Source organism: Pristis pectinata, chromosome 8, assembly GCF_009764475.1.
Source record: "Pristis pectinata isolate sPriPec2 chromosome 8, sPriPec2.1.pri, whole genome shotgun sequence".
Lineage (NCBI taxonomy): Eukaryota > Metazoa > Chordata > Chondrichthyes > Rhinopristiformes > Pristidae > Pristis > Pristis pectinata.
In genome coordinates, this window is record NC_067412.1 from 3,535,489 (window position 1) to 3,563,261 (window position 27,773).

General features: G+C 46.1%; 1 protein-coding gene across 3 annotated transcripts in view; it reads left to right on the top strand.

The window, feature by feature from the left end:
- The window catches only part of eef2k (eukaryotic elongation factor 2 kinase), a 62,872-nt gene that overhangs the window by 10,055 nt on the left and 25,044 nt on the right, over positions 1–27,773 (top strand). For 2 of the 3 annotated variants that reach the window (XM_052022503.1, XM_052022502.1), the window contains exons 2-8: positions 2,349–2,615; positions 4,232–4,279; positions 10,548–10,648; positions 15,623–15,683; positions 18,635–18,672; positions 21,643–21,814; positions 25,545–25,694. In XM_052022503.1, the coding sequence (XP_051878463.1) occupies positions 2,403–2,615; positions 4,232–4,279; positions 10,548–10,648; positions 15,623–15,683; positions 18,635–18,672; positions 21,643–21,814; positions 25,545–25,694 (783 nt within the window). In that variant the 5' untranslated portion in view covers positions 2,349–2,402. The remainder of the gene's footprint in view (positions 1–2,348; positions 2,616–4,231; positions 4,280–10,547; positions 10,649–15,622; positions 15,684–18,634; positions 18,673–21,642; positions 21,815–25,544; positions 25,695–27,773) is intronic. The other variant, XM_052022504.1, reaches the window with a different exon arrangement.

A 27,773-nucleotide genomic window follows, 5' to 3' on the forward strand; every position in this document is an offset into this window, starting at 1 on the left:
TTAGTTTTGTAACGTTTAGTAATTTTTATGTCTTTGCACTGTACTGCTGCCGCAAAACAACAAATGTCATGTCATATGTCAGTGATACTAATCCTGGTTCTGATTCTGTGTCCCTCCATCCCCTGTCTGTTCACATGCCTGTCTAAATCCCGCTGACACATTGCTGTCATATCTGCCTCCATCACCAGCCCTGGCAGCCTGTTCCAGGCACCCACCGCACTCTGTGTAAAATAAAAACACTTGACTCGTAAATCTCCTTTAAATGTTCCCTCTCTCAGCTTAACGCTATGCACTCCTAGTATTTGACATTTCCACTCTGGGGGGATGAGGGGAACTGACTTTATACCCTATTTATGCCTCTTGCAATTTTATAAACTCCTATCACATCGGTCCTCAGCCTTCGATGCACCAGAGAAAACAACCCAGGTGTGTCTAACCTCTTCTTTATAGCTAGTACGAAGCAGACCCTCTGATGTGGTAAATGCAGGCTCACTCTTAAGTTTTAAGAATAAATTGGATAGATACATGGACGGGAGAGGTCTGGAGGGTTATGGACTGGGTGCAGGTCAATGGGACTAGTGGAATAAAGTTTCGGCACAGACTAGAAGGGCCGAATGGCCTGTTTTCCGTGCTGTAGTGTTCTATAGTTCTATGGACCCTTCATGCACTGGTGGTGAGGAGAACAATTGTGTCAGGTGGCAGATGGACTTCCATTCAAGTTCAGCAGTCAGGCTGTGTTGGAGATGATGGCAGAGACCTTGGAGATGCTGTAAAAACCCATGTGCTGGAAAGAACTCACTTTCTCATGTATTGATATTTCAGTACAACACATTGTTAAACTGTTTTGTTATTTGCAACGCATGCAGTTTCTCATTACCCTTTTTGGAGGCAGCTGACAAGTGCTGGGGGAAGGACAGAGATTGGTTTGTGATGCTCCACAAACGTGAGGTGCTTGCTCACACTCCCATGCCTGGTTCCACATGAGCCTGGGAGGCGCAGGGGGAAATGGAATTAATGCAGGCGAGTGGGATCATTATGGATAGGCGCAGTGGTCAGCATAGGCGCAGTGGGTTGAAGGGCCTGTTTCTGTGCTGTACAGCCCTATGGTTATGACCATAGCACCCATTGTTCTAAAACTGCTCCAGTGAGTGCTGGTGCCTTCAGGAACAGAATGGGTTTTTGGCAATGCCTTTGGTGGGAGCGGGAGCAAACTGTTAGATGGGGGGGAAGTGTGGATAAAAATTTGCCAATATTTCTGGTTGATCACACTAGCATGCTTGCAGGGATTGGGGACTGTAGTAGAGAGAACCCTGCAGGGAGACGGGAGGAGGTGGTATTCCCCAGGGGGAGATGGGTCACCATGGAAACACGAACATATGAAGGTTCAGATCAGCCATGATCTTATTAAATGGTGGAGCAGTCTCGGGGCTGAATGGCCCGCTGCTCTCTTTTCTGATGTGTTTTTGCATGATTAATAGTTTATTGGAGAGCTGACACAGCCACAGCAGGCGAGACAACTGCCTGTGGTGCTGCAGGGTTCTGTGAATGGGATTGTTTGGATTGAAGCTGCAAACCTCGTGTGCAGAAGCTGGTGCAGAGAGCTCGATTACCATGCTGTTGTAATCTGCTGTTTGCAGGAACACTCGGGGAATCGCTTCATGCATGGCATTTGCTGCATCATATTTTATATCGGGCATAGAGTGCTCTTGTCCTTTGGTTGCTCTTTCCATGTGCTTGGCGGTATTGCTAACGGCTGATGAATGCCGGAGGTGTTAAGGCCCATCTGTAGACTTGGCACTGTTTTCTGTCGCGAGAGGTTCTGTGGTTGGGTACATGCTTGTCCCTCGAGCACTGTGTTGCTGCCCCACTAGTACTTGATGTACTTTACTCCTCACTTGGATAGACACGTATCTGAAGCCGGAGCCAGCTGTCACCCGGCCTCACTGGTTTCAGTTGATGCTTTTAATGGGTCTGTGCTCTGATAGGGAAATCCTGGTGGAGAGTTATGTGATAAGGGGAGGTAAAAATAAAACTACAGGGGGAGGGGTGCTGTACGAGTAATGTACAGACCAGGTAGGGTTGCTGTGCCTGTGCGGGTGAAATGTAATTGGAGGATATGTTAAAAAAAAGTGTGTAAATGTTCAGGACAATTCCTCAAATAGAACTGCAAATGAAAACATACAGTGCTGTGTAAATCATGTTATCTTATAAAGTAAAACAGTGAAACTGAGGATAACTATTCATTGTGTTTTGCATATCGTATTTCCCTCATTTAAGAGAGTCCGATAATGAAACAGAATGAATAGTGATGTGAGCATCTGGTAACTGGATGTGTTTCCTGTCTACAGGAGAACCTGTTTTGCAAGGTAGTTCCCTAAAGCTGGGACGATCGGCAGTTAACCATGGCAGAAGATGATCTGATCTTTGAGATCGAAGGGGTTGGCAATGGAAGTCGAAACTCTGTCGATGACAGTGATGAGGAAGAGCAGTATCTTATCTGCTCCATTACAGATTACGACGAACATAATAAGCCAAACAAGATTTGCAATCGCAATTACTTGAAGGGCAAACTTTGTGAAACTTCCAGCTCCCCTGTAAGGTCATTCAACGTTAAGGTACAGTCTTCAGATCCTTCATCTTTACATTTTTATTTTTGTTCCTTGATTAGTACACTGATGTATTTTTACATACAAATGATGCTTGAAGTATTAACCAGCATTCACTGCAGTAGATGAGAGCCTTGCAGTGCATTTGAAAACACTTCTAACTCTATAATGCACTAACGCTGGTCGTTTATAAACTCAGACTTCACTGATCAGGCACTTTGAGATTAGGGGTGGGAGAGTATTTATTTTAATAAGCCTGATAACCAGCTTCAGGTGTTTACAGGTTAGCCAGACAGTAATTACAATTCCTCTTTGGAATTGGTGCATTGTAAGATGTTCAGTACGATACCAGTAACCTGCAAAATTATGAAATTCTGATGCCTTTCTTTAACAAAGACTTGTATTTTGTGTGAGTGATGTATGACCTGATTAGTAACCTGCTCCCAGTTCTGGGTTAAAGTCCCACACCAGAGACCCCAGCACACAAATCCAATCAGATAGTCCATTGAGAGGAACTGCACTGTGGGAAGTGCTGTACTTCTGGTGAGATGGGTCTTTGGCCTCTTGATGGTGATATTTTGAAGAAGAGCAGGAGAGTTCTTCCTCATGTCCTGGAGCCAATATTTCCCCCTTACTCTTCATCACTGAAACAGATTGTCTTGTCATTTATCTCACTGCTATTTGCAGAAGTGTGCTGTGCCATATTACAGCAGTTTTTAAAGAAACGGGACTTCATTGTCTGTAAGTTGCTTTGGAACAACCTGATATAGCCCTGGCATGCACTGGAGAAACGCAAGGCTTTCTTTCCTTGTCCCACAGCAGATTTCAATCCAAATGCTCGTAGATCGGTTTGTTAGTACTGGGAGTAGGGAAGAGGGGAATGTATGTCATGTAAAATCATTTGGGGAGGTTTGCTGGTAAACTAATCTGGAGGGTTGCTGGTAAACTAATCTGCTGTTAGTCATTTTGTTTCTTTGTCAGCAGAGCAGAAAGGATTAACCAGCATCAGAATCCTCAAGTTTGCCAGAAACATTTTAAAGACTTAAAGTAAAAAACTGGGATGGAAAAATGAAAGTACCCACGTGGTGCTCAAACCTAAAGCAGGGTTTAAACGTGGTATCTGTTGTGGTGAAGCAAAAAACCTACAGATGCTGGAAATCAGAAAATGCTGGAAATACTCAGCAGGTCAGGCAGCATCCGGGGAGAGAGAAAAGTGGTGTTAACATTTCAGTGGACGGTTCTTCTAGTCGTGACCTGAAGTGGTAACTCTGTTTCTCTGTCCATGGATCATGCCTGTCCTGCCCTAATGTTTCCAACGCTGTTTTTACCTTACCATTTAATTATTACTTCTCTAATTTACCAGCAAAGGGTCTGAGAAATAATTTGACCAGATCAATGTGTTGTGTTGTAAGCTTTCAGTTAACTATTGGTGTCTTGTGTCATTTTGTGGAGAAAAAATAAGTCTGTGTTAACGTTGGCTGGATAAACCGAAAATATATACAGGAACTTTTTTCCATAATCAGAAACAGAGATGTTGTAACCATGCCAAAATAACACTAACAAGCAATGCTTTGTTTCAAATAAACTTTTCATTTTGTATTTTCGAATTATCTTGTGTTCTTCAGAATCACGAGACCTGCCCTAAGTCTGGCTCATTAACTGACCGAGGTCGGGTAGGTCCAATATATGTAATCATTTCACTGCGTATTCTTCACTGAAACCATCCTGTCCCTCATCGGTTTATATTGTGATATGTACTTTCCTGTATGTCATCATGAATTCTTCTTTCATTTTGCTGTGTTTGAACCGGGATTCGTCTCCTCCTCCTGGATCCCAACACCGCCGAACTCCTTTCCTTGTTCCAGTCTAACCCCTCTCCACAGTCTCTCCTCTTGTCCCCGCACCCACCTTACGGTGCCTCTTAAACTTGGTTAATGAGTCTGTTAATTGGTCTAATGTCACTTGACAATTTTGTGTAAATTTGATTTGAAAAATGCTCAGATGTAAGTCTTGGAATGTGTTGCTGATGTTAAGGGAGCTATGTAAATGCAGTTTTTTATTGTTGTCACCTTCAGGGTTTGGAATCTGCCTGATTTGTTACCTGTCACTTCAATTTCTTGTTGTTTGTGTGAATTTGAAAAGAATTCTGACTGTGACTGCAACAGTTAAATATCTTCATGGACTCAGTGCCATGGCTCTGTTTATTTTTGGGCTGTATTAGACGGGCAGGGGCTCCTGGTTTTACTCCACATTAGATGTGGTCAAAGAACAGTCAAAGGTCGCAATGCAAGTTGAACATGACAGCGATGTAAACAGTACATTGGTGTGGATGTGAGGAGTGTGCTGTACTCTATTTGAGACGGTGCCGTTGACGCAGAGAGTACAAGAAGTCCAGAGCACAGAAAAAATGACTGATTTTACTGTTTAAAACCAAAACACGTTGGCAAACATTGCAGGGACAAGTGTTTCATTTGATTTGGATCTGCTGGCCTTATTTTCTTTCCAGTAAGGAGTATTGACTATCTTACCCCCTCCACTTGGGTAGTGACGCTTGCCAAGTGATGGTGCTTGCTGCCAGGACTCCTGGTCCCACCAGTATTTGTGGATCATGCGGGGAAGTTGGACAGAACACAAGCCTCGGTGATGAGAAGTGGGCAGCAAGAGCAGAAGTAGATAGTTCACAATCGCTTCCTCGTTCTTGTTGAAAGCAACCTTGAGCTGATGCTGAAGTGCAAGGGCAGGATGTGTGGTGTTGGTCTGAGGCTGTCAAACACGAGGACAGAATTTCAGTTCCATTTACTCTAGCAGTTATGTGTTTGGAGCACGGTGCAAGGGAACTTGCATTATGTATCACAGTGTTTCACAGCAGCTAATTGAGGGGTCTGGTGACCTATTTGTATCTGAATGTAGTCCTGTGATATTACCCTGTGCAGACAAGTTTGCCCTGTCTATATTGGTAAATCATAGAACATAGAACACTACAGCACAGTACAGGTCCTTTGGCCCACAATGTTGTGCCAACATTTTATCCTGCTCTAATATCTATCTAACCCTTCCCTCCCACATAGCCCCCCATTTCTCTATCATTCATGTGTCTATCTCAGAGACTCTTAAATGTCCCTAATGTATCTGCCCCCACAACCTCTGCCGGCAGTGTGTTCCATGCACCCACCACTTTCTGTGTGTAAAAAAAAATTTACCCCTGATATCCCCCTTATACCTTTCTCCAATCACCTTAAAATTATGTCCCCTTGTGTTAGCCATTGTCACCCTGGGAAAAAGTCTCTGACTGTCCTCTCAATCTATGCCTCTTATCATCTCGTACACCTCTATCAAGTCACCTCTCATCCTCCTCCTCTCCAAAGAGAAAAGCCCTAGCTCACTCAACCTATCCTCATGAGACATGTTCTCCAATCCAGGCAACATCCTGGTAAATCTCCTCTGCACTCTCTCTAAAGCTTCCACATCCTTTCTATAATGAGGCGACCAGAGCTGAACACAATACTCCAAGTGTGGTCTGACCAGAGTTCTATAGAGCTATATAGTACAAGGGAAAACAATAACAGAATGCAGAATAAGGTGTCACAGTTACAGAGAAAGTGCAGTGCAGGCAGACAATAAGGTGCAAGGGCCATGACGAGGTAGATTGTGAGGTCAAGAGGCCACCTTATCATACTAGGGGACTGTTCAATAGTCTTATAACAGCGGGATAGAAGCTGCCCTTGAGCCTGGTGGTACGTGCTTTCAGGCTTTTGTATCTTCTGCCCGATGGGAGGGGGAAGAAGAGAGTAACTCCAGGGTGGGTGGGGTCTTTGATTATATTGCAGAACAGATTCTTAAGGCAGAACAGCAGTACAGTAAAACTCTGATAATCCAGCATGCTCAAGACTTTTGTTCTGGATTACTAGATTTTCAGGGCTAATGGGATTTCCAATTAATTCTTCAATGCTCTTATAATTCACCTTTTTCTTAGCTGTTATGCAATATGATAATTAAGTGGGAAGGGAGTTTAGGGCTGGGTTCCGGTAAATCAGGAGCGTGGCAAGTGTTACCTGGTGAGCTAAACGCTGAACCACTGAGATCTCTGAATAGTCGGATAGCAGATTATTGGAGTTTTATTATTTATGCTGTGGAAGCACATTTATCCCTTCATTGTTGGTACAGAGGCTCCTCATTATTCACACAGCCAGCGATCTTAGGAGCACGAGCTGAGCTGTTTCGGTGACTCAGTAACCTCAGGCAGAGCTGCATGCACTCCTGCTGACTGTGTCCATGTGTTGACATTTAGTTATCAGATCAGTGGACAGGAGGGAGCCAGAACACCTGCCTGCATTGTCATTTCCTGCAGTGGCCTTATTCCCTTCTGCAGGGACGAGGTCTGACCTCTCAGCCAGAGTTAGTGTGTGTGTGTGCGCACGTGTGTGTGTGTGTGTGTGTGTGTGCAGACAGGAGATGCAGTCAGCTGTGTAGAAACCAATACCAAGGGTGAGTTGGGGGAGCAGGGCATGGACAGAGGTCAGATTCATTTCAAGGCCACACAACCCGCTGAAGGTCTGCTCCGAAGCAAGTGGTTTTCTCCTTTACTAATTGCAGGTGCTTTTGACGGCTACAATAGCCTGAAGCTGGAAGTTACTTTGAGCACAGTTGCAGTCTGCCTGTTTCTCACCATCTTCAGCTCCAACACCGTTTCCCTGTCTCTCCTCCTGCAGCTTTTATTCACATCAGCTTTTTCCTTGCAGCTTTCTGGTTCTCCTGACTTTTGACATCGGATGCCTTCTCCTGTTTCCCCCCCCATCTGCCTCGCTCTTTCTACAACTACATCCCCCTCGAATCTGCTGCTCTGCATCGAGACTTGGCTCATTGGTGATGGTCTTGCCTCATGTCGTTGTGTCTCGTGCAGTGTTGCAGACATTCGGCATTAATCTAGGCTGACGTCCAATGCAGCACCAAGGGAGTGGTGCATGGTCGATGGTGCTGTCTTGTAGAAGAGATGTTATACCAAGGTCCTCTCTGGCCTCTAACTTAGATGTGAATGGCGTCATTTGAAGAATGTAGGGTCCTTGTCTTCTGGCCAATAATTATCCCTCATCAGCTTGCTTTAGACAACTATCACCCATGTTTTCTGCGTTACAACATTACACTGTGAAAGTGCTGCATTGTCTGCAGAGCACCTTGGCGCATGGGAGGTCGTGAATGTGCTTTAGAGTTGCAGTTTTGAATTAGCTTGCATTGTGTTTAATTCGAAGCAGTTATGCCTTCTGTCATTTCCACTTGCTTTAACTTTATCTGTTCCAGGTTTTGCTTTACGTTCTCTTTCTCGAGACTAATTTCTCAGAAAACTCTTGTTTTATTTTTAATTAAAAATAGCCTAAAGATATCCTAGCCAACCTCTAGTCATTCACCAGAAACATTTCTTGCCTGTATCAACTTCTGGTAATTCAGCCACAAACTGCTTACAGTTTCCAACTGAATCTCTCAGTTCACGTTTTCCAGTCCAAGGTCCACTCACATATTTTCCAAAGAACTTAATTTCATCCACTGTTTTAATTTTCAAGATTGGCTATTTAATTCTTCACAGTGCTAGAAGTTAAACTGAGCAGAAGACACCAAATTGTAACTGAAAGTTGATTGGTTATATAAACAAAAAGTGGTTTAAAAGAAATATAATTTGCCATGTAGTAGAGATGAGGAATATAGATCCACTGTCCCAAAAAGTACAGACAAGTACGTATTCTTTTGTGCCATCCTAGCGTTTACCTAATCACTTTTGAGGGAAGTCTTATCCAAAAAACCAGAGTGACCATTGTCAGATTGACCTGACGTACAGTCCGAATCAACTCGCAAGGGTGATCCAGATTAAATATTACTGTCTTGCATCAGTTGACCATACAATGTATCTCCAAATAAAGTCAGTACTTCAGACGCTAAAAGTCAATTCTATAGATGACAAAATCATAAGTGCAACATTTGGTAAACTGGCCTTTGTATGTTGGCGGTTGTCAGGTTAAAGATTTTTGGCAATGTTTGTTCTGTGGCCTTTAAAGGAAACAAAAGAACTTAAGGATCAGTTAGTTTGGTTGTGGCTGCTTGGTGCAGACAAGCATGTGAAACCAAATATTGCATCCAATGCAAGTGCTTGAATATTGCATGAAAACAAGATTGCGGAAGCTTGCTCATTGCCCTCAGTGAACCAGGCTTCTAATGGTCAACGTGCTGTGGAAACTTTTCAGTTTTGCATTGTAAGGGAGTCGAAATGGCCTTTGATAGATTTGACTTGTCAAGTGAATGAATTGTTTGGTACAACAGGGAAACAGGTTCATTTTCACTGCCAATCAACATCCAAGCAGTGATGGGAAGCGCATGTGTGCCCACTGCACCGTCCCTTTAATGGTAACTTTTATTTCATAGGGGTTTAACTTTATTATATTCATAAATTGCAACAGTGGAAAATGATGGGGAAAGCAATTTTTGAGGCACTATTTAACTAATATTCTGCTTTATGACACAAACAAATGCTGGAAGAACTCAGCAACTGTGGCAGGAGAAACCGATTAATGTTTTGGGCCGGGGACACCCGTCCTCAGAACCAGGAGGGCTGTCGGTTTAGAAAGCAGAGCTGAGGGACTGGGTGGGGTGTAAGACTATATGGAGGTTAGGAGCATGAGGACTGATCGTTAGTGAGATATTTTAAAGAAACTGGGTGAGATAAGGACCTGTGTGATTATGGGAAACGACGAGAGAGCAGTGTACCTGAAGTTGGAAAATTCAGTATTCCTTTCAGAAGGTTACAAGTGCCCAGATGGAAGACAAGATATTGTTCTCCTAGCTTGTTTTGGGAACTCACTGTGGTGCTGGGGGAGGCCACAGACAGTTTGGAAAAGGAATGGGACTGAGAATTAAAGTGGCCCATACCAGGAAGCTCGGGATCACCTCTGCGGCCTTGGTTTTCCATCGTCCCTCGTAAGGTGATTTCTGAATTTTGGAGCGAGTTAAAATAGTGTGCGTCTGCTAATCTTCTCAAATCTCACTTCTGAGGCCAGATCCTGAGCACTAATTCAAGCTCTCGCTTGGATTAGTGCTCACATTCTGGACTTGAAATCGGATTTTTTTCCCCTTGCACTATGCATGTTGTAAATACTTGGTTATGGATTTCGTGAAGATGCACTCCACTTTCAATACTAAGTCGTTATTGGACCTTGGCCCCTGGTTGCGATATGGATGTCTGACTGGCTTACAAATACAAAAAGCAGTCGAAGTAGAGTGACACACACTGGAGGAACTCAGCAGGTCAGGCGGCGTCCGTGGAGGGAAATAAACAGCTGACGTTTCAGGCTGAGGCTCTTCATCAGGACTGGAAAGAAAGAGGGCAGAAGCCAGAATAAGGTGGAGGGGGGGGGGGGGGCGTGGGGAAGGAGCACAAGGTGACAGGTGAGTCCAGGTGAGGGGGGAAGGTAGGTGGGTGGGGGAGGGGAGGTGAAAGGGGACGATGTGAGATGTTGGGAAGCGATAGGTGGAAGAGGCAAAGGGCTGAAGAAGGAATCCGATAGGAGAGGACAGTGGACCGTGGAATTAAGGGAAGGAGGTGGGCAGGTCATGAGGGTGGGGAAAGGGGTGAAGGGGCTACAGGAATAAGGGAAAACAAAGGGGGGGGGTGGGAAGAAAACAGAGGGGAGGGAGTTACCAGAAGTTAGAGAAATCTATGTTGATGCCGTCAGGTTGGGAAACTACCAAGGTGTTTCTCCTCCCACCTGTATCTGGCCTCAACGTGGCAGTAGAATCAAAAACAGAGATGAAAAGATCCAGGGCGGGCAAACGAAAAATCTGCAGTCTGTCTTGTGTCTCCACTAAGCAGAGTGACCTGTGCAGAACACATCATGTAAATAAAATGCAGTGTTGGCTTCAGAACTTTGAGGAAACTGAGCTGTTCCATCTGTTTCACAGGATGCTTGGAAACATGCATTGGAAAAAGCCAAGCACTTGCCTGATCCTTGGGCAGAATTCCACCTGGAAGAAATTGAGACTGAGACGGCAACTCGTTACAGGTCTATCCCTCTTGTTGCTTTAATTCTATCTTTTTAATTGCTGAGGGTTTTTCTTTAAATAATGCCTTAGTGTGTTAAGGTGATGTTCTGTGAACCGGTGATTCAGCGCACAGTAAACGTGGTTTGAGAGTTGGGATCTGATGAAGCTGAGGATCACCAGGACGTTTGCCAGAATGTTTGTTCTAGAGCTTCCTTTGGGACACAGAAGCCAAAAATTTCTCAACAGCTCCACTGAAATAAAGCAACAACAGTGTTGAAACATTTTCCTATACAAAGGGCAGAGTCTTGGTTCTTTCTTGTACCACTTAAAGTAGAGGAGGTATAATGTAATTGGTAAATTGGTTTATTATTGTCACATATACGGAGGTACAGTGAAAATCTTGTTTTGCGTGCCATCCATACAGATCATTTCATCACATCAGTGCATTGAGGCAGTACAAGGGAAAACAATAACAGAATGCAGAATTAAGTGTTACAGTTACAGAGAAAGTGCAGTGCAGGCGGACAATAAGGTGCAAGGGCCATGATGAGGTAGATCAAGAGTTCATCTTAGCGTATGAGGGGTCCATTCCATAGTCTTCTAACAGTGGGATAGAAGCTGTCCTTGAGCCTGGTGGTACGTGCTTTCAGGCTTTTGTATCTTCTGCTCGATGGGAAGGAGGAGAAGAGAGAATGTCCGGGGCGGGAGGGGTCCTTGATTATGTTGGCTGCTTTACCGAGGCAGCGAGAAGTGTAGACAGAGTCCGTGGAGGGGAGGCTGGTTTCCGTGATGTGCTGAGCTGTGGCCACAACTCTGGTGTTGTTTGAGATGACAAACTTCTCTGATCAAGAAGTTTTGACCAGATGGAAATGATCCTTTCCTGGGGGCTGTGGTGTGGTCTATTCATGCTATTTGTTTGTTAGGGGATTGCAAGGAATATGGATAATCTCGCCAAGTCACAGGCTACTCGTCACCTAATGAGGCAATGCATTGCACAAGTGACAGGAAGTCACGTGGACAAGGAAGTGTGAAGGTGTTTGCTAAGGCAGTGTATCCAGTCAGGAGCCAACGGTTGGGATGGAGCCGAGCAGATATTGGGCACGGCTTTTGGATGTTGTTACAGCAGCCCTGATTGGAAAGGTGGAAAGGAAGAGATGAGATCCACACTGGACTGAGTGTGGTCCCCTCGAGCATGCTATCCAAACCCTGACAGGAAGAATGGTCAGTGGGGTTAGGGTGCCGGAATATAGCCAGTGCCAATGGAACTGTGCCTCTGGATAAACCATAGCCACACATCTGGCCTCCCTGAAGGGAAACAATCGAATGAATCCCACTCCCTGGTCTCTCCCTCCACAGCCCTGCAATATTTTACCTTGTAGAGTGAAGTGGAATTCTCTGAAGGTCTAAGAGGCATTTAGGACAGGCCAGGAATGGAGACCATGTGCAGGCAGATGGGACTAGTTAAAATTGGCATCACGGTTGGCTCAGACATGGTGAGCCGAAGGGCCTGTTCCTGTGCTGTACTGTTGTGGGTTAACAACTGGCTCTGCTCCTTCCTGCCTTTTTCAGGCAGTCTTTTCCAGATTATACTGACTCACTCTGCAAAATATTTCTTATCATCCCTTGGCTTTCTTGCTAACTATTCTAATTGTGTTCTCTGATTACCGACTCTCATGCCAGTGGAAACGATTTCTCTATATTTACTCTATCAAACCCTTGATTAAATCTGCCCTCAACCCGCCCTACTGCAAGGAGAGCAATCCCAGCTTCTGTGGTCTCCACATGACACAAATCCCCAATCCCTGGGACCACTCTGGAAAATCCCAGCACGAGACTTCGATGTCTTTGAAAGATGAGCAGCACTTTCCTAGAATTTACCTGTGCTTGTTACATATTGTATGCAAAGTGCATTAAGATAAGATTTCTTTATTAGTCACATGAACATTGAAACGCACAGTGAGGCAGGCACGGTAGTGTAGTGGTTAGCGTGGCGACCCGGGTTCAATTCCGGCCGCTGTCTGTAAGGAGTTTGTACGTTCTCCCCGTGTCTGCGTGGGTTTCCTCCGGGTGCTCCGGTTTCCTCCCACATTCCAAAGACGTATGAGTTAGGAAGTTGTGGGCATGCTGTGTTGGCGCTGGAAGCGTAGCGACACTTGCGGGCTGCCCCCAGAACACTCTACGCAAAAGGTGCATTTCACTGTGTGTTTTGATGTACATGTGACTAATAAAGATATCTCAAATGCACCTTTTGCATAGACTGTTCTGGGAGCAGCCCATAAACTTGCAAACCCCGTACAGACAGTGGCCAGAATTGAACTCGGGTCACTGGCACTGTAATAGCGTTACGCTAACTGCTACACTATCATGTAGCTTGAAGATTTTTAAATTTTTTTCAGTATTGGGATGTCTCTGCTGTCTTCAACCATGTTTGGATCTCATTGCTGGGTGTGAGGGCAGCCTTTAAATAGTGATATTGTAACCAAGCATCAATACTGCTGGCCGACTCTGGCTGAGCACCAGCAGAGTATTATGTTTCTGATTTGTGACTGAGCTTGGCCTTTCGCCAGTTTGATCAAACTTGCAACACCACAGCTAATGTTAAACCTACTGGGAGCTGAGTGTTCATGTTTGTTTCTACCCTGAAATTAAAAACATTTAGCGATTTGCTTTGTACATTTATCTTTTGGTGCCAGCATATTGTCACAAGGCAGAGCTAATGAAATATACTGCACATTGCAGGACATGGCTGTCATTCAGACTGGTCGCTTTTTCTCCCCCTTCTCTAAAGCCAAAAATAGAATAGTTTCAGCTGGAAATAGAAATTCCTGTAAGTCTAGTTGTAAAATGGTTTAATTTTTTTTTCTTGTGGGAAAATTACAGCCTGCCAATCTGTAGCTACCACTGATACTTTTTCCTTATTGCCACTCAGTTCCATGGAGCTGTACAGCCAAGTTGTTGGGAACAAGGAATAATGCTGCTGTAAAATCGAGCAGCAGGCCGCACTTGGGATGTCCAGTGCTAGATTGATTCTGTGGCAGCTGTTCCTGTTCCAAACTAAGCCCAATGTAACTGCACTGTGTAATGAATTGACCTGTACGATCGGTATGCAAGACAAGTTTTTCACTGAACCTCGGTACAAGTGACAATAATAAACCAACACCAATACCAACAATACTCGTAGAATTGTAGAGCATGGGACCGGATCCTTCATTCAACTCCCCACAGATTCAACCACTCCACTACACACTAGGGACAATTTACAGCAGACAACTAATCCACCGACCCATAGAGATGAGGAGGAATTTCTTCAGCCAGAGGGTGGTGAATCTGTGGAATTCATTGCTGCAGATGGCTGTGGAAGCCAAGTCATTGGGTATATTTAAAGCGGAGGTTGATAGGTTCTTGATTAGTAAGGGTGACAAAGGTTACGGGGAGAAGGCAGGAGAAGTGGGTTGAGAGGGAAAGATAAATTAGCCATGATTGAATGGCGGAGTAGACTTGATGGGCCGAATAGCCTAATTCTGCTCCTATCCACATGAATGATAGAGAAATGGAGGGCTATGTGGGAGGGAAGGTATAGATAGATCTTAGAGCAGGATAAAATGTCGGCACAATATTGTGGGCCGAAGGGCCTGTACTGTGCTATAATATTCTATGTCCATTGTCTTATGGTCTGACGGACCTGCACCTCGTTACGGTGTGGGAGGAAACCAGAGCACCCACCCATGCGGTCACAGGGAGAACATGCAAACTCCACGCAGACAGCGCCCGAGGTCAGGATCGAACCTGGGTTGTGGTTCTGCTCCACTCTGCCACCTGGGGGGGGGGGGGGGGGGGGGGGGGCGGTGGAGGGGGGAGAGAATTTTGTTGGAAAATGGAGATGACAGACTCCCTTATCCCCTTAAAGTAACTGGCGTTAGATCCTCTGCTGTACGTTGACTGTTTATTGGCCCGTGCCTCCAAACTCCAGCAGGCTGTCCCTAAAGAACATCGCAATGGAGCGCATCCTCTCCTTGCTGCATGTTCAGCACACGTGCAAATTGCCTGGCAACAGGCGGCATGCAGAACCCTGGCTGCTGCTCCCTACCCCGGAGACGTTGCTCCCAATTCCCACTGAACCAAGACTGGTATAAACCTGATGTCGTTTGTTGTTCGAGACAAGCAGCCTCTGCTCTGTGTGGCACTCCAGGGGAAACTGCAGCGTCAAAACATTTCTCTCTCTTCCTACTGTGACTTATTTTTAACCCCCTCCTGTTTCCCCTTCATTCTGTCTGGTAGTGGATTCAGACAGGTAGGTCCCTGATTGTTCACTGGGTTCAATCTCCCAATGTCAAGAATTCCTCAGATGAATGATTCTTGCCCGTTTGGCTCTGTTTGAGGCACAGTCTGCCCCAGGTATCCACTTGGGTTTGGAATTTGTAAGCTCTCAGTGAGGTTGAGGTATCGAAACTGCCTGGTACCTCAACCAGGGATTGATCATTAAACCTGCCAATTAAACCCACTTAGTGGCTTCTGAAGGTCAGGACCCTCCCAGCCAACCCCGCGCTGTGTACACAGATGGGGCAGTGGATAGTTTCCCAGCTTGTCTCTGGCTTCACCTGTGCTGTGGTGGAGAAAGTCTGTGTACACAGCGCAAGGTTGGCTGGCAGGGTCCTGACCTTCGGAAGCCACTAGTGGGTTGAATTGGCAGGTTTAATGATCAATCCCTGATCGAGGTACCAGGCACCCTGTCCTGTCTGGATTGGTGGGACGTCCCAAGGTTGTGAAGACTGCAGGGGAAACACAGCATTTTCTTCATAGTCGGGTCTGCTCGGCAGGTTGACCTTCTGAAAGGTGGGCGAGATAGGGAAGCCCCACCCAGGTCTGGCTTCCCTCGTAGGCTGCGTTGGACAATAACTGAAGGTGGGGTGGGTCCATTTATAGAAAACAAGGGGTGGATGCAGAGAAATGATTCAGATTCCAAGTAATCCGCTCTTGTTTTCCTGTCTCAACAGGTACAATGCTATTTCAGGCAAATGGGTCGAAGATGAGGTACTCATGAAAATGGCGAAACAAGTAAGAGCATCATTTCCTAAAAGCCGTTGGCTTTAGGCCACTTCAGACAGCGCTGTGCTGTCTGCACACCATTAGTTCATTGGAGAATTGGCAGGAAATGAGAGTCTGGGCCACTTGTGAGCTGGAAATTAGGAGGGTGTTGTAAATCTAGAACATAGAACAATTACAGCACAATTCAGGCCCTTCAGCCCACAAAGCTGTGCTGAACATGTCCCTACCCTAGAAATTACTAGGCTTACCCATAGCCCTCTATTTTACTCAGCTCCATGTACCGATCTAACAGTCTCTTGAAAGACCCTATCGTATCAGCCCCCACCACCATTTCCAGCAGCCCATTCCACGCACTCACCACTCTCTGAGTAAAAAACTTACCCCTGACATCTCCTCTGTACCTACTCCCCAGCACCTTAAACCTGTGTCCTCTTGTGGCCACCAATTCAGCCCTGTGAAAAAGCCTCTGACTATCCACACAATCAATGCCTCTCATCATCTTATACACCTCTACCAGGTCCCCCCTCATCCTCCGTCTCTCCAAGGAGAAAAGGCCAAGTTCCCTCAACCTGCTTTCATAAGGCATGCTCCGCATCCCAGGCAGCATCCTTGTAAATCTCCTCTGCGCCCTCTCTATGGCTTCCACATCTTTTCTGTAGTGAGGTGACCAGAACTGAGCACAGTACTCCAAGTGGGGTCTGACCAGGGACCTATATATCTGCACTGAAGTCCCTTGTCTCTTCACTGAATGTGGTAAACGCAAGAAAGATTTAAACAAAAGCTGCCAAATAACCTACAGACCAGGGCACTTAGCAATGTTCTCGTCCTTGTTATAAGACTTCTTTATTAGTCACACGTACATCGAAACATCAGCGAAATGCATGTTTTGCGTAGAGTGTTCTGGGGGCAGCCCGCAAGTGTCGCCATGTTTCCGGCGCCAACATAGCATGCCTACAACTTCCTAACTCATACGTCTTTGGAATGTGGGAGGAAACCGGAGCACCCGGAGGAAACCCACGCAGACACGGGGAGAACGTACAAACTCCTTACAGACAGCGGCCGGAATTGAACCCGGGTCGCTGACGCTGTAATAGCGTTATGCTAACCACTACAATACCGTTCTGTGGTTGTACTCTTGTCAAACCATCAGAAAATGTAATTGAGGCCCATTCCAGAGACAGGAGCACCGAGGGAATGTTTGTTAAAATGAAGCCCCAACTGCCTCAAGTGAACTTGTAACATCTCCAGTCGGTATTGATAGTGAAGCAGAGAATTTTCCACTGTTGGCCTGATGTATTCAACGAGTTGGGGAAACACTTTCTCACCACTCCCCCTTCTCTTTATACCGGCCGTCTCCCCTCTCCACTCTCAGTGAAGCAGGGTCTTGACCCGAAACATTGACAGTTCCTTTCCCCCCACAGATGCTGCTCGACCCACTGAGTTCCTCCAGCAGATTGTTTGTTGCTCCAGATCCCGGCATCTGCCGTCTCTTGCGTCTGCAAATTTATTTAATTGCTTGTATTTAAATTCTCCACTGCCAGGGGTGGGGTGAGATTCAAACTCGTGTCTGTGGTAAATGGCCCACAATTTGGGCTGTTAGTCTGGTAACTTAACCACTAGACTGCTGTACCCCTTCTGTAATTATTATATGGTCATGAAAGACCTTGTGTGGATCCTGGTCTGGTTTTTCTCTGTAAAGCACGGAATGTCTTGTTATAGATGATGCAGCAGATTGGGCGTGACCAAAGTCCTAGCGCTTGTAGATGCATGTACAGTCATGTAGAAAGCTCCTCCACGCCTTCATTAAGTTGCAGATGCTGTTCGACTGGCTGAGTGTTTGTTGTTTCATTAAGTTCAGATGGGATTTCTTTATTAGTCACATGTACGTCAAAACACAGTGAAATGCATCTTTTGCGCAGTGTGTTATGCCAACCGCTGCACTTCCGTGCCGAGTAGATCTTGTTCTGTACTGAAAAAACTCCTTAGGTGCTTTGACTTGCTGGGAATGGTTTTTGCTTCTGACCTAGCTGTGACTGCTCGGTCTGTGCGGTAGTACAGTAAAACTGCATAAGGTTAGAAGTTAGTATGTGGGGAGGTGAGGTTGGTTTCTTTGAATCCCTCCCCCCCCCCCCACCACCCCCCCCCATGGGTTGACCTGCTGTGGTTTCCAGCCAACCTCAGTACTGGAGAGAGGCTTGTACCTTTTCACATTGTGGCTATTAGGAAGCATTCAACCCCTTGATGGGATCACACCCAGCATTGCTGAAACTTGGATGCTTGCCATAGTTTGGAAAAGTTAGACTTGTTGATGATGATTGAATATAATTAATGCTCAGCACTAATAACTTGGGATCTGTAGTTCTAGCTTATCAGAAAACTTATCTTCCTCAAGTTGTTCTGCTGTGTAGTCTGTCCATTGATCACCCTGTCCACTGTTGGAACTGATAAGCAGCTGTAGAGGACTTGCAGAAACGTGATGGCTGGGGTCAGCGCTGCCCCCTGGTGTTCACTTCACTGGCTTACCGAGCTCGTGAAATGGATCCATTCACTATTGGTATTGGTTTATTATTGTCACTTGTACCGAGGAAAAGTGAAAAACTTGTCTTGCAAACTGATCGTACAGGTCAATTCATTACACAGTGCAGTTACATTGGGTTAGTACAGAGTGCATTGATGTCATACAGGTAAAAACAATAGTAGTATAGAGTAAAGTGTCACATCGGAGGAACCAGGGGCAGACCCAGGCTGACGCAGCATGTGCCCGGCATCACTGCAGCTGGCTCGCTTCAGCAGTGTACAAGGCCCAGTCCTGCAGAGGAGCAGTGTAATGTGGATCTGACTTTCAAAAGCAAAGTGAAGGTTTATGGGGACTTCTCCCAGTAAGGTTGTGACATTTTTAATATTTCAAACCTGTTTATAAAGTTGAAACGTGAATTGAGAGATCAATGTTTCTCTTTCAGCCGTTCGGCCGTGGCGCAATGCGAGAATGCTACAGAACGTAAGTTGTACTTCTGTTGTTGCCGTTAATGTAGAACCAGGCAGGGAAAGGCCAGTGGTACCTGGGTGGGAACGTGAGCCTGTATATTCCCCACCATAACACACTACTGTTGCTCCTGGAGGTGCATCTAACTAAATTGTGTAGGAAATGTGATTAGAATTAGAATTGGAATTGGTTTATTATTGTCGCATGTACCGAGGTACAGAGAAAAAATTGTCTTGCGTACCGTTCACACAAATCAATTCATTACATGTAGTACAAGGTAGAACAATAACAGAATGCAGAATCAAGTGTAACAGCTACAGAGAAAGTGCAGTGCAGGCAGACAATATGGTGCAAGGGCCACGATGAGGTAGATTGTGAGGTCAAGAGTCCATCTTATACTGGGGAACTGTTCAATGGTCTTGTAACATTGGGATAGAAGCTGTCCTTGAGCCTGGTGGTACGTGCTTTCAGGCTTTTGTATCTTCTGCCCGATGGGAGGGGGAAGAAGAGAGAATGTCTGGGGTGGGTGGGTTTTTGATTATGCCGGCTGCTTTACCGAGGCAGCAAGAAATGTGGACAGAGTTCATGGAGGGGAGGCTGGTTTCTGTGATGGGAGAAAGAACTAACAGTGTGTTTCCCCCAGAAGAATACTAGTCATTAGTACAGAGGTAGGGTGAATCTATGACTCTAACCTACCCATAATAGGATTTAATCCAGAATAATTTGCTCTGTAATGTTTTAAAACAAAAAGCTCTGATTTTAGTTTCCCCTGAGATCTTGTGGATCATTTGCTCAGCTGGTGCACCACTGGGAAATTCCAGATAGAAACAGTTCTGGGGTGCCAGATGATTGTACCTGGGTCGTCGGTGGGACCATAATGGTTAAACTCATTGTCCCCAGCTTGTGTGGTGTGTGAGGTGCCAGACCTCTGGTTTGTGATATCCATTGACTGCCCCTAAATCAAAGTCAAAGTCGAGTTTGTTGTCATCTGCACAAGTCCATGTGTGCACAGGGGCAATGAAAAACTTACTTGCAGCAGCATCACAGGTAGAGCATCAGATACGCAGCATTCACAAGAAAAACATAAATTATACACAATTTTTACAAGAAAGAACACAATTAGAACAAAAAAAAGACCAAGTCCATTTTAATTGGTAACTTGGTTTATTATTGTCACCAGTACCAAGGTACAATGACAAACTTGTCTTGCATACTGTTCGTACAGATCAGTTCATTACACAGTGCAATGAGGTAGTACGAGGTGAAACAATGTCAGAATGCAGAATAAAGTGTTACAGTTACAGAGAAAGTGCAGTGCAGGCAGACAGTAAGGTGCAAGGCCATAATGAGTTAGATTGCAAGCTCAAGAGTCCACCTAATTGTACTAGGGGACCATTCAGTAGTGTTATAACAGCACGATAGAAGCTGTCCTTGAGCCTGGTGGTACGTGCTTTCAGGCTTTTGTATCTTCTGCCCAATGGGAGGGGGGAGAAGAGAGAATGTCTGGGGTGGGAGGGGTCTTTGACTATGCTGGCTGCTTTCCCGAGGCAGCAAAAGTGGTCATAGTGTTGCTGTACTGAGGTAGTGATTAGGGTTGTGCTGGTTGGCTCAAGAACCAAATGGTTGAAGGGAAGTAGCTGTTCCTGAACCTGGTGGTGTGGAACTTCAGGCTTCTGTACCCCCTGCCCAATGGTAGCTGCGGGAAGATGGCATGGCTCGGATGGTGGGGATCTTTGATGATAGATGTTGCCTTTTTGAGGCAGAGCCTCACGTAGGTGGGGAGGGGTGTGCCCGTGATGTATTGGGCAGAGTCCACTACTCTCTGCAGCTTCTTATGTTGCTGCACATTCGAATTGCCGTCCCAGACCGTGATGCAACCAGTCAGGATACTTTCAACAGTGAATGCAAAGGGCTGGGAACTGGGAGCACAGTGACGAAGGAGAGTTGGTTAAGAACCAGTTGTGGATGTAATATCTGCCAATCTTTTTTTTTTGTTGAAAGAATATTTCTCTGCAAGTTTTATAGAATTAACGTGGCACACTATCTCGGGGGAATCTGCCTGACCAAGAGTTCTCCACTGGTCACCTTCTGCCCCATTTCCCACACCCTGTCACATTGTCTATTTTTGATCCTGTTTACTTTAAGTCACCCAGTCATTTGCAACTTTATTTTGGGTTAACATTTGTGTGGGATCCAGCATGAGCTTGAGCGGATGAGATGAGTTGCTGATTTTCGGAAGCTCTGTGGACACTGGGCAGGGCATCTTTCCAGCTCGTGGTTTTGTTCCCAGTTTACAGCTGGAAGTAGTTCAGTGTTACCAAGGCAACAGAAACCCAAAACTCTCAGACTGGGGGGCTTTGTGTGTTTAATACCCTTTCTGCAAGTATCTCACAGGAAATACAGTTACAACTTTTATTTAACCCATGCTTTTAAATGAATTATTTTATAGTTTGTTGCTGTTCTTGCAATTCTTGTTAGTATTGCTGGTCTTACTTTTGCTTTGTAGCCTGGGGAGTGGGGGCAAGTCCTATCGAATCTTTATTCATACGTGACCCTGAGTGAATGCATCTATGGCATTGTGACAGGGCAGAGTTTGTGCTGGAGTGTGTGCCTCTGTTGACACACTGGGTATGAGACTTCTTCACAGTGAACGGCCCCTTTGCACAGCTACTGGAACGGGATTTTCATCTGTGAAATTGCACCTCCAGTGAGGAGTCGAGAATTTTGGAAGTGGTGGACTGGGAAGGTGTTTGGTGAGGAGGATGGGGCGGGGGTGGGGTGGGGGGTTGATGGGGACAGGTGGGATGAAGTGCATAAACTATTCGAGAGAGCCAGGACCTTCGGGGTAATTGTGGGCGAAGATTTATTCAACTGAGGAGCTTGGTGGCTTGATAGGTTTTTCGTTGCAGGAGAGTTGCTTTACTTGCTGATCCATATCCCCAAATGCTGCACTATGTTAATTTTTATTTGTAATTTACGCCACAGGAAGAAACTTTCAAACTTCACACGTCACCAGCAGTGGAAATCTGCCTCCAATTACGTTGCAAAGCGTTACATAGACTCGGTGGATCGAGAGGTGTACTTTGAGGATGTGCGGCTTCAGATGGAGGCAAAGCTGTGGGGAGAGGAGTACAACAGACACAAGCCTCCCAAACAGGTGGAGTGGTCAGTAGGACTGCAGATCTGAACAGTGGGAACAGCAGGAGATGTTTCACTTGTCGAGCCTAATCCATCACTCAGTCGTACTGTGGCTGAGCTGGATCTCGGCTCCATCTACCTGGAGCCCTTGCTACCCTTACTCAACAGAAATCCACTCACTTGGTCATTCAGTTTTATGATCTAACCTGATACAGTTCTCTCGGTGTTGAGTCGTTCAGGCAAGTTAGCGCATTAATGAATCCCTAAAGAAGAATTAGAAGCCTGTAATCTCATTGAGAACTTCAAATGAAATCATGAACTGTAATTACAGTCAGCGGGTTATAAGATTTCTTTATTAGTCACGTACATCGAAACACACAGCGAAATGCATACTTTGCATCGAGTGTTCTGGGGGCAGCCCGCAAGTGTCGCCACACTTTCGGCGCCAACATAGCATGCCCACAACTTCCTAACCCGTACGCCTTTGGAATGTGGGAGGAAACCGGAGCACCCGGAGGAAACCCACGCAGACACGGGGAGAACGTACAAACTCCTTACAGACAGCGGCCGGGATGGAACCCGGGTCGCTGGTGCTGTAATAACGTTACACCAACCCCTACACGACCGTGCCTGTGTGCTATGTGTGTTTTATTCAGGTCTGCATCTGTTCCTGAACTGCCAGTTACTGTCGGACTGCATGATGATGGTCGCTGCAGGATTACCAGCTCGCGTATCACTGTAACTAACTGGGAATTATTTGCTGATTGACACGTCAGTTGAATTAGTCCTGTTCCAGTGAAGAAGAATCTAGGGATCAGGACAACGTTTAACATTTAGCAGCATTTCAAAGGCATTGAGATAAGTCCATGGATAGGAGAGGTTCAGAGGGCTACGGGCCAAATGCGGGCAGATGGGACTAGCTCACTGGGCGACACAGTCAGCGTGGATGAGTTGGGCCGAAGGGCCTGTTTCCGTGCTGTATGATTCTGACTGTATGACAGTTAAAGTAATGGATGTTTTATAACTCGTGCTAGAGGGCTTCTGTTAATGAAGTTGTTCAGATATAAAAGTTACCACTTACAATCTAGTCAAGCTGGTTTTGCAGAACAACAAGCCATTTCAGATTCATTCACTTCCTATCTGACAGCCATTCCACTCCCCCTTCTACAGCTGCTCTCCCCTGGTGAATGTGCTTGGTGGTCGCATTGACTGTGCTTTGCCCTGAGCTGCCTGACTGAGACCATCAACTTCAACATAGAGTAGGGGTCATACCTGGTCTCAGTAGCTTGTACTCAGTGGAGGTGCTGGTTGAACCATTGAGAACGGTGGCAGCGATGCTTGTCAAAAGGCTCAAGGCGGTAAAAGGCCAACTTAGTGTTTACCTGTCAACAGGTGTGCAGCCAACTATGGAAAGTATTGGAAAATGTACTGCTGGTTTGATGTTGTAGCATAGCTTCGGGCTGTGTGTTTGGTAGTGACACCCTTGGCCAGTGGCTTGTCAGTCACATTCTCTACCAGGGTTCACGCTACAGTGCACAGGGTAACATGTTCTGAAGCTGAACTTCTGAGCAGGTTCAAGGCCAATCTTTAAAATAAAGCCTGATGGTATTGGTTTATTATTGTTACATGTACTGAGGTACAGTGAAAAACTTGTCTTGCATACCGATCGTACGGATCAATTCATTACACAGTGCATTGAGGCAGTACATGGTAAGAGTACAGAGTAAAGTGTCACAGCTACAGGGAAGTGCAGTGCAGGTAGACAATAAGGTGCAGGGTCAAACAAGGTAGATTGTGAGGTCAAGAGTCTATCTCATCGTATAAGGGAACCGTTCAGTAGGCTTATCACTGTGGGGTAGAAGCCCTGTGGGTAAGGGCTTTCAAAAGGGAATGAGATAGGCACCTGAGAGGAAATATTTTTCAGGTCTATCGGGGATGGGGCTGGCTGGATTGCTGTAGAAAGGCAGCTGTCTGACTCCCTTCTGTGCCATAGCGGTTGTGATTTTGTTCTGTAACTGCCTGAAGTGGTACTCCTACAGCAGGAGAAACAAAGGACTGCAGGTGCTGCAATCTAGATAAAAAACACGATGATGCTGGAGGGGCTCAGCAGGCCGGGCAACATCTGTGGAGAAAAGCAGGAGGTCAACGCTTCGGGTCAGGACCCTTCTTCGGGACTGAAGATAGGAAAAGGGGAAGCCCAATATATAGGAGGGAAAAGCAGAGCAGTGATAGGTAGACAAAAGAGGGGAGGCGGGTGGGCACAGGGTGGTGATAGGTAGATGCAGGTAAGAGATAGTGATGGGCAGGTGCAGGGGAGGAGGGGAGAGCAGATCCACCGGGGGATGGGTCAAAGGTAAGGAGGAAAAAAGTGGAGTAGAAAAAAGAGAGAGGCTAAGAAAGGGAAGAAAAGAAGAGGTGTGGGTGGGGGTGGGGTTTCCTTAAAGTGGGAGAATTCGATGTTCATGCTGTTCGGCTGCAAGGGTCCTGACCCGAAACATTGACCACCTGCTTTTCTCCACGGATGCTGCCTGGCCTGCTGAGTTCCTCCAGCATCATCGTGTTTACTCCTACAACATTTAAGTATCTGGGCGAGCACTTGAATTGCAAAGCCATTGAGTGAGTGCTGGTAAATTGGGTTAGTATCTGGTCAGCATGGACTTGGTGGACCAAAGGGCCTGTTTCTGTACTGGGTGACTTCAACTGGCCTTCATCAGTCAAGGCATTGAGTAGAGGAGTTGGGAAGTTATGTTGCAGTTGTATAAAATGTTGGTGAGGCCGCACTTGGAGTATTGTGTTCAGTTTGGTCACCCTGTTATAGGAAAGATGTTATTAAACTAGAAAGAGTGCATAAAAGGTTTACCAGGATGTTGCCCAGACTTGGGGGCCTGAGTTACAAGGAGAGGTGGCGTAGACGAGGACTTTATTCCCTGGAATGTAGGAGGTTGAGGGGTGACCTGATAGAGGTGTATAAGATCATGAAGGGCACAGACAGGGTGAAAGCACATAGTCTTTTCCCCAGGGAGGGGGTGCTAACAACAAGAGGATAGAGGTTTAAGATCAGAGTCAAGAGATTTAAAAGGGACATCAGGGGCAGCTTCTTCGCACACAGGGTGGTGCATATTTGGAACGAGCTGCCAGAAATAGTGGTTGAGGCGGGCACATTAGCAACATTTAAAAGCCATCTAGATAAGTCCATGGATAGAAGAGGTTTAGAGGGCTCTGGGCCAAAGATGGGACTAGCTCACTGGGCAACACAGTCAGCATGGACGAGTTGGGCTGAAGGGCCTGTTTCCATGCTGTGTGACTCTATAACGAGCACTACAGCACAGAAACAGGCCCTTCGGCCCATCTAGTCCATGCCGACCTGATCTTCTGCCCAGTCACATATACCTGCGCCCGGACCATATCCCTCCAATCCCTTCCCATCCACGTACCTATCCAAACTTCTCTTAAATGTTACAACTGAACCCACATCCACCACTTCCACTGGCAACTCGTCCCACACTCGCACCTCCCTCTGAGTGAAGTTCCCCCTCAGATTCCCCTTTACACAGGAAGGATTGGTCCAGTCAGTCGGGAGTCTGTGCCACAGCATTGTCTTCAGTAGGAAAGGGCACTGATGCTTCTTCACAGCTCGTGTGAAGAAGCTGCCCCTGATGTGCTTTCACCCTGTCTATTCAAGTGTTACAAAAGTTATCGACTGAACTTGTTCGGCAAAGACATTCTGCCTGTTCTGTCCTCGATGTTAGGTGGACATCATGCAGATGTGTATTTTGGAGATGAAGGACAGACCTGGAAAGCCGCTGTACCACCTGGAACACTACATAGAGGGCAAATACATCAAATACAACTCCAACTCGGGCTTTGTGAGAGACGAAAACTTCCGCCTTACTCCACAGGTGAGCAACTCGCGCCATCTACAAGACACTTGGACAGGTCCATGGATGGGAAAAGTTCAGAGGGATATGCAGGCAAATGGGACTAGCTCAGGTAGGCACCTTGGTGAACACAGATGAGTTTTGCCGAAGGGCTTGTTTCTGTGCTGTGTGACTCTAAATTGATGATAGTGCCCTGTCAAACACTTTCAGAGGGGCTGGTCCCGCCAGGTATAGCCTTGTGCACTGCAGCTTGCCTTCTTTCCAGAAAGGGTATGCATGAGTAGAACTGTCAAATGTCTCAAACATTGATAAAGTATCTGGGTGAGCACTTGAATTGCTGAGGCATAGAAGGTTACAGATCAAATGCTGATAAATGGAATTAGTATGGATGGGTCAGCACAGACATAGCCCGTGCTGTGTGATAGAACATCGAACACTACAGCACAGTACAGGCCCTTCAGCCCACAATGTTGTGCCAACATTTTATCCTGCTCTAAGATCTATCTAACCCTTCCCTCCCATATAGCCCTCCATTTCGCCATCATTCGTGTGTCTATCTAAGAGTCTCTTAAATGTCCCAAATGTATCTGCCCCCACAACCTCTGCCGGCAGTGCATTCCACGCACCCACCACTCTCTGTGGGGGAAAAAAATTTAGCCCTGACATCCACCTTATACTTTCCTCCAATCACCTTAAAATTATGTCCCTTCATGTTAGCCATTGTCGCCCTGGGAAAAAGTCTCTGACTGTCCACTCGATCTATGCCTCTTATCATCTTGTACACCTCTATCAAGTCACCTGTCATCCTCCTCCTCTCCAAAGAGAAAAGCCCCAGCTCGCTTAACCTATCCTCATAAGCCATGCTGTCCAATCTAAGCAACATCCTGGTTAATCTCCTCTGCACCCTCTCTAAAGCTTCCACATCCTATAGTGAGGCGACCAGAATTGAACACAATACTCCAAGTGTGGTCTAACCGGAGTTCTATAGAGCTGTAACATCACCTCGTGGCTCTTGAACTCACTACCCCGACTAATGAAGGCCAACGCTCCATACGCCTTCTTAACAACCCTTACTAAGATGATTTTTCCTGCTCCTTGGTTGGTTTGGAAACAAAACTGTCATCTCAATTTACAGTTGTTCTTTATATTCCCAAAAGATATCTATCAACACAATGTTATAAGCATTGGTCTTTTGTTTGTTCAAAGGAGGTGGGCTTTGTATGTATTCCCCACCCTCAATGGTGCAGAGATGGTGGGAAGTTGAATCTTGAGTCGCTGCATTCCTTCTGGTGAAGGTCTCCCACAGTGTTGGGGAGGGAGCTGCAGGATTTACACCCGCTCTTTGGGAGGGCACCCTGCAGGCTGATGTTCCCCTGTGCCCGCTGCCTCTGCCTTCATCTGTATTGGAATTGGTTTATTATTGTCACTTGTACCGAGGTACAGTGAAGAACTTGTCTTGCATACCGATCATACAGGTCAATTCATTACATAGTGCAGATACATTGGGTGAGTACAGAGAGCATTGAGGTAGTACAGGTAAAAACAATAACAGTACAGAGTAAAGTGTTACAGCTACAGAGAAAGTGCAGTGCAATAAGGTGCAAGGTCACAACAAGGTAGATCGTGAGGTCATAGTCCATCTCATTGTATAAGGGAACTGTTCAATAGTCTTATCACAGTGGGGTAGAAGCTGTCCTTGAGTCTGGTGGTATGTGCCCTCAGGCTCCTGTATCTTCTGCCGGATGGGAGAGGAGAGAAGAGAGAATGTCCCGGGTGGGTGGGGTCTTTGATTATGCTGGCTGCTTCACCAAGACAGCGAGAGGTAAAGACAGAGTCCAAGGAGGGGAGGCTGGTGTCCGTGATGCGCTGAGCTGTGTCCACAACTCTCTGCATTGGTACAGGTCGTGGGTTTGGGAGACATTGGCAGGATAGTTGGGGTGAGGAACTGTGCAGTGCACCCTCAAGGTTTGCTCTGTGGATAATCAAATATGCCAGTTAACCTGATGTCATCCCGAGAACTGCCTTGGTATCAGCCCAGGAGCAGCTACTGCTCTCTGAAGTGCCGGTTACTGGTGTGATTCAGTTAGTGAAACAGTTGAG